This window comes from Pocillopora damicornis, chromosome 8 (genome assembly GCF_964200805.1).
Source record: "Pocillopora damicornis chromosome 8, jaPocDami1.2, whole genome shotgun sequence".
Lineage (NCBI taxonomy): Eukaryota > Metazoa > Cnidaria > Anthozoa > Scleractinia > Pocilloporidae > Pocillopora > Pocillopora damicornis.
In genome coordinates, this window is record NC_142677.1 from 1,016,673 (window position 1) to 1,023,789 (window position 7,117).

At 38.2% G+C, this 7,117-nt stretch overlaps 1 protein-coding gene across 1 annotated transcript; it reads left to right on the forward strand.

Annotated features, from left to right (window-relative positions):
* Nucleotides 1-1,659: 1,659 nt before the first annotated feature.
* On the forward strand, nt 1,660-6,612 carry LOC149040841 (uncharacterized). Its single transcript, XM_089179934.1, has 7 exons — nt 1,660-1,800; nt 1,922-2,044; nt 3,784-3,906; nt 4,649-4,908; nt 5,227-5,341; nt 5,438-5,760; nt 6,273-6,612. Exons 1-7 carry the CDS (start codon nt 1,677-1,679, stop codon nt 6,459-6,461), a joined length of 1,257 nt encoding a protein of 418 aa, XP_089036060.1. The 5' UTR covers nt 1,660-1,676; the 3' UTR covers nt 6,462-6,612.
* The last annotated feature ends 505 nt before the right edge of the window (nt 6,613-7,117 follow it).

Here is a 7,117-nt window from a genome sequence, read left to right on the forward strand (position 1 = left end):
TCTGGATAAGAATCCCTCGAGCAGTTAAAAATGTCACCAAAAAACAAAAAGGAAAGACTTAAAAAAATAGTTTCCCAAGAGGCTAGAGTTGCTCTCGGCTGCACTTCGTGCTCTCTAAACTCTCTATATGCATCCACAACGCCATATATGCACGCTAAGCATGGATTAATTCTTTATTCTTACAGGAAAAATGCTGTGGCAATATTTTTGTTTCTTTATCTTGGCTTTTTTCGTGGGCCGCGTATGTGCTAATGAACAGTGCAGGATGGAGATCAACATTCAAGGCATGAAACTTGAGAAGTTCGTGTTTAAAAGGGTTTCAGCATCAGCTCCTCACATCTGTGATATTCGGTGTGGACAAGAAATTACCTGCCAAAGCTATAACTACAACAGAAAGGAGAAGATCTGCGAATTGAACAACCGCACCAAAGAGGCGAGGCCTGAAAGTTTTCGCTCGGCCCCTGGTTGGTTTCATATCCGGCGTTTAAACGGAAGGGGTATGTTTTAAGTTCAAGAATGTTGACTAGGAAAGATTTACTCATAAAGTATATTTTATAGCGCGGTATGTAGTTGCTGATGCAGTGAGAAGGCCCTACTCGTTCGCACGTTATGACTGAGAGCAAAGTGTTTTCGGGTCCGGCACGACCCAATTCAGACAAGGAGCGTTTTATCCTAAGACTGTCGATCTTCTTCTGGCTGACAATTTTTACCATATTACATCACGCCGGACCGTAAGCCAGCTCATGCAAGTTTTTCCAGCTCTGTCTCATGATCGCGTGCGGCCCTCAAGAGGAATGTTTTGGGAAGACTATCACGTATGGGTTCGAATTCTAACCTTAAAATGTTGTTTTTATTTTTACATCGTGTTTTGCTTTAAAGTTTCTGTGTTTTCACGGTGTCGCCGTCAGCAACTCTGACAGGTGCTTCTTTAGAACATTTACAGTTATTTTTAACAAATTTCATTTTCAAGAAAACTGTTGAGTTAGGTTTTTCCGATAAACTTATCTTACTGCTTCTGTGTTTTAACACATTTGAAAAAAATGTTAGTTCTGATGCTTATCTAAGAGAAATGAAAGTGGGGAAAAAAAAGGTTGAATTTGTTAAAACGTCAATTTATTCATAAATGATATTTAACTTTGATGTTTTCATATTTTATAGTATTTTTAACATGCTTTAATAACCGTTTTACCCTTCGCTTTCAGAGTAAGGTAAGAAAAATTCGAATGCAATATTCCACCACATTTCATTGAGTTAGATACATTTATGCATATAGAGGAAGATGTTTTCCGTCTTGTCACTAGCGTGGGACAAAGAGAAAATTACCTACTATCTCTCTTATTCTATTTACAAAAACAGGACGCTGTCGACATTCTAGCAGTATGCTGGACGTGCGTCATGCATGAACTTCGTAATGGGCCTCGCCCACCTTAGAGTCTCTGAGGCTCAGTGGTACATCGGAGCGCGGAAACCGAAGGTCTTAGGTTCGATTCCTCATGGGAACTCAGAACTTTTTATTTGTCCCACGCTCGTGACAATACGAAAAATATCTTTCTCTATTTCTACCGAGCTCAAAACTTAAAATTTTTGCAAATTATCTAAGTAGTTATCCCACGAATTAATTTTTCAATCTTTTATGTATTGCAGCACCTCTGGGTTCTATTCTGGAATTACAAGCAATGTCTTGCCAAGAAATAAAGGCAAGTGAGGGAAAAGATTCCACTAGCAACAAGTACTGGCTGAATCCAGCTGGTAATGGAAAGACAGAGTTGATGTTTTGCGATATGAACTTGGGGACTGGAGGTTAGCCTATTTCATTTTATCTCAACCTGTACCTGCCAAAGATTTTTTTTATTAGTTTTTTGTTTTTTTCTGTTACTTTCTATTTCATCTATTCTTTCATTATTTACCATTTATCTCCCAGACATCGATGAATGTAAGAGTGATATCTTGCGCTGTGACGTGAATGCACACTGTTCAAACACCTATGGCTCGTATAAATGTACATGTAAGGAGGGATACAATGGAACTGGACATGTATGTACAGGTATGATGAACTTACTTCGTTTTAACCTCTGCTTACGGTTAGGTACTGGCATTTTGTCAGTCGAATCCGAAACTTTTTTTGGTTGCTTCCCCATTTTGTATTTCCTGAAAGCTTTTCTTCCAAAGATTGAGCTGAGTATCTATCGTGGTCAGAGATACCAAATTCGTCATTATTTCATTTCATTTTTCCTCGTCGCTTTCTCTGCTCTTCGGACAATGCCAACCTTGTCTCTCTTTTAACTTCCCTCCGTTTATTTATTGTCTGGGTTATATAGAAACGCAATGTGGCCATTCTCTAATTTCCTATGTTGTGACCTTTCATCTTAGCCGTTAAGCACGCCGATCAAAAATTTATTTGTGGTTGGTAAGAATATCTGTCGAGCATCGGCTGTGAGGCTCTTTCCAATACTACTCTCACAAAAACCTTTGCTCACCTAATTTGATAAGACACTTTTCTTGGGACTTGAGTCTTGTGATGTCCGAGGGAGTTGGATATCATTAATGCCCCATTCTTCCAGCCGATTCGTTCTTTACCTCAGCTTAGGATTAGGAATTCGCATTTTATCAGTCGGATCCGACTTTTCGTTGCTTCCCCATTTTGAATTTCCTGAAAGCTTTTCTTCCAAAGATTGAGTTAGTTATCCTTCCTGGTCAGAGTTACCAAATTATTCCATATTTCATTTCATTTGTCTTCGTTGCTTCCTCTGCTCTGTGGAGAATGTCAACTTGTTCTCTATTTTAACTTCCCTTCGTCCCTTTACTGTCTATGTTATGCAGGAACGCAAAGTGGTCATTCCTTAGTTTCCTATGTTTTGACCTTTCATCTTGGCAGTTAAGCTGCACTACCTCTCACCAAAAATTTATATTTCCGTTTTCTTTTCAATGTATGTGGTTGGTAAGGTATCTGTTGAGCATTGGCTGCTAGGCTCCTTCCAATACTACTCTCACCCAAAGACCTTTACTCGCCTAAATGGACAAGACACTCTTCTTAAGACTTTCGACTTGTATTGTCCGAGGGAGTGGATATCATTAATGAACGGGGTCTGATGCTCAGACGTACCTGTGTTTTTAAATCTTCTCTCAGATATCGCTAAAAGCAGGAAAGGCAGCCACCCTTGTGGCGCAAATGCCAACTGCATCAACACCAGCAGCTCTTATACTTGTTTCGACTCGGTCCATAAAAACGCTGAAAAAAGACCTCGGCTAATATCCAGCCATCTTGACCGAACAAGCTTGGCCAATAAAGCATTTATCACGTGGCAAAAAGATTTTGCTTCATTAAGAATAAAAAAAAATACTTGTTAATTTGAAGAGACGGGATAGAGAGCCAACTGTTTTTGCAGCTCAATAAACCCACGAGAGTTTTCGTTACTTTGACTGCCTTCTACCGCTTTTTGCGACTCCGTTGCTGACACTGTCCATAACTTACGAACTCTCTTGTAAGCTCGCCCCAAGCAATTTTCTTTCTTGCGGGGGATTAAACCGTGCAATCCCGAGCGGGCGTGATGGCCTATTTTACCCGCTTAGGTAGCCAATCAGAAGACAGGATTCGCTTAAAAATGACCACGGGTTCTGGCAGCGATATGATAACAACTAATATTTATAGAGCCGTCCATATTTCTCGTCAGAATTAAATTAACTTGTAGTCTAAGTAATTACCAATAGTAATTTATCCTTTATCCAGCTTTTAAATTGTTTTCCCTTAGCTCACGTATTAACTTAATAAACCTTTTTCTTTAGATATTGACGAGTGCGCAAATTCCAGCATCATTTGTGGTGTGAATGCGACCTGTGTAAACACTAATGGTTCTTATGGTTGTAGTTGCAAGGAAGGATCAGCTGTAGATGGTGGTGTGTGTTCAGGTAAATTAAGTATCTTTAGGATGAAATGGGAATATGCTAAGAGATTGTATGCTCACTGAAAGATATTACATCTAGTAACTCTCCAAGTAGGATAATCGTCAAGTTGGAAGAACAATCAAAATAAAAACAAAAAGAACCTTTCTTAGCAACCAGAAGATTTCTCTCTGCCTTAAAGGGCAACAATGATACTGTGTTGATGCCCAAACCAGAAGGTACGTGTGGAGAAGTTTTCATTAAAAGAAATATTACGGAGGTCTCGGTTTAAAGCGATTTTAGATGTCAGGATGTCTAGATTCCATCTGAAATTTTTCCTCTTTGTACCCTGTTTCTTTAAAGAAGGTATTTTTAACCTTCGAAATTTGATGATTGAAAGGATAGCATAAGCTCAACTCTGTAAACTGCCTTGGTTAATAATTGCTTCAATATTGGATACAAGTAAAGTAAACAGTAGTTTCTGAATATAAAATCCTCAGTTCATGAAACTCGAATTACCTCTTTACATAACTTCAGAAAAACTGATAATAATATACAACAGCCAGTATTTTACAAAGCTTAGCAAGCTGAAATAAATAAATAAATCAAGAAGCATTAATATTATACAAAATCATAATTAAAAAATTACTAGTAAAAATTTTTGCCCCACGTGTTTCACTCCTTTTGCTGCGCATGCGATCCAAAACCAAAAGGTCAACAATGATATGAACCCGTTTTTTTCATACTGATTTGATATTTGCTGAAACAGATGATGGATGCCGCCACATTGTGTGGAATCAACCAGTACAAGACAAACTCATGCAGGGAAACGTAATCAGAAGTATGGATGTACCTCATGAGAACAGCTGTAAAGTAATTTGTTATATGGAGCCCAATTGTGTGCCCATAAATGTTCGACCTGCTACTCAAGGAGGAAACTTCATTTGTGAGTTAAACAATGCTACGGGAGGAAATAAAAGATCGTCTGCCCTACAAAGTAAAGAGGGTCATATCTACGTTGCCATTGAGGTACTTCGAACTGATTTCATATGGCCATAAATATTCTTTTAGGCGATCCTTTTAGCAGTGACGTAACGAGAGCGTAGACAAGAAGTTAAGAAAGTTTATATGGTCATTTCTTCGGAATAGTCAATCACTGATCTTTCAGGCGATTCAACTGTCTATCTATTAAACGATCAGTTAGTTGCATATTAGAGGATCGATTGCTTGCAAGTAAAATGGTCTATATATAACGCACTTTAATAGTAGCTTAAAGATAAAGCAATGGACGAATATGTGAGCTACTCAAAACTATTTATAAGACGGAATTTATTTTGTTTCTAACAGAATCTCTGCAGCAGCAGTTCCTGTTACAACAATGGCACTTGTCAAGCTGGATACACCGATAAAGGATTTCGTTGTAAATGTCCTTCAGGGTTCACTGGCGCATACTGCAATAAAGGTAGATACAGAACTATGAAATGGAATTTACGACATCGAATGATAGTCATAGAGTATTCCGCGGGATAAACATTTCCTCTTTTTTCTTTCTCACCAGCTTGCAGTCTTGACTTTGAAGATGGAATTGGTGGATGGGAAATGACAGGCACAGCTTTCATTTACCAGCCAACATTTGGTGACAATCCAGTGGCACGCAAAAGAGAAAGCGCACAGCAGCAAGGGGACTGGTGGATAGGGGGGAGTGAGAATCGACCCAGTGAGAACGATACGGCAGGAAAGATGCACCCAGATGGTCCCGACCCACCCCAAGGAACTCTCATGTCTCCTTATTTCCGTATCGTTGGCAGAAATATCTCGTTTCTCATCGGTGGAGGATGTACCATAAGTGATATTCGTGCGGAGCTTATTGTCGACAACCAGGTGAGATTGTTCACTTTGACCATTATGTTTCCTTTGATTCTTATGAAGCAGCCTAGGTAGATTTGTCAAAGTATCAGAGATTTGGTCTTTCAAAATTGCGAAACTATTTTGAGCTTTGTGATATCCATGAGATTCGTATGGTTTACAATGAGCTATTTACAAGGAAAAAAATATATTAAAAAAACAAAATGATCTAGTGTCGAAAACGTTTGGGTTTTACTTTTCAAATATATTTTTGCCTTATTAATAGCTTATTTTGATTTTCTTTAAGAGAGGTTCTACGAGTGAAACAACCTCGCGTCTGGTACACTTTATTTGTCTTTGGCATACACAACACTGAAACGACAGTGCAGAGCATCGCAATCAGCACGTTCAATGCCGTAATATCTTGATTTCAATAGTAGGAGGTTGCTCTTTCTTTGAATTAAAGTAAGATACAGTCATGATAGCTACGTCAGCACTGATTGAAACAAAGGTTTAAAACTGTTTGATATTTTTGTTGTTACATGCAGGTTGTCAGAACAGAAACAGGCAACTGTAACGAGACAATGTTCCGTAAGAGATGGGACGTAACAGAATTCACCGGTCAATACGCCCAAGTCAGACTGGTTGATAACAAATCTGCCAACTGGGCTCACATCAACTTTGATGACCTTCAAGGAGATATCATTTGTCCTCACTACTTAAACGAAAACAACTGAAGGGAGAGTAAGGGCACAAAGGATAAGCGTTTTTCAGGTTTTTACAGATAGTCACCTTCTGAGAGTAAGGTTTAACAGCTTTTGATATTGTGTGGTTCTCTTTTAGAGAACTTGCTTTGTGTTAGCATAGATAGGCACACGCTGTTTGTAGGAACAGTAGAAAAGTATTATGAAACAATTTTATACGCGTGGCAAAAAATGCTGTACGTATCCTTCACTTGTTATATTGGATTACCACGACAAAATGAAAGTCTTCAGAGTGGCGGGAGTCAAACAAACCTGGCACAAGTGTTGCAATTTTTTTTTCTACAGAGATGGATACGAACTGTAATTTGCGGAATGAAGTTAATTCGATTAAAACTTCTCTAAAAATTTACATAATCGAAAGAACTGACCACTAACCCCCTAAAAATCTATCAGTACTTCATTATTTATTAGCTTTAAAACAATTTTAAAGTAAAAAGATGTTTAGTTTTATCTTTTTTGCATAAATATCATTTTGGAATATGTACATCACAGTTTGATCAATCGGTTTTAACCATGAAAAAGCATAATTAAATTAAAAAGTTTCATTTTAAATCTTATTCAGGAATATTTACTCGGAAAGTGCATGCACAGAGTGTGTTTTTAGTGAGGCAGGGTTAATAACAATAGAG

What these genes read in the sequence shown, in the direction of transcription:
- LOC149040841 (XM_089179934.1), top strand. Translation starts at nt 1,677, where the DNA reads ATGTCTTGCCAAGAAATAAAGGCAAGTGAGGGAAAAGATTCCACTAGC. An exon ending in AACTGGACATGTATGTACAG is followed by an intron (nt 2,045 to 3,783) that starts GTATGATGAACT and finishes CTTTTTCTTTAG; the next exon opens with ATATTGACGAGTGCGCAAAT. An exon ending in AGCTTATTGTCGACAACCAG is followed by an intron (nt 5,761 to 6,272) that starts GTGAGATTGTTC and finishes TGTTACATGCAG; the next exon opens with GTTGTCAGAACAGAAACAGG.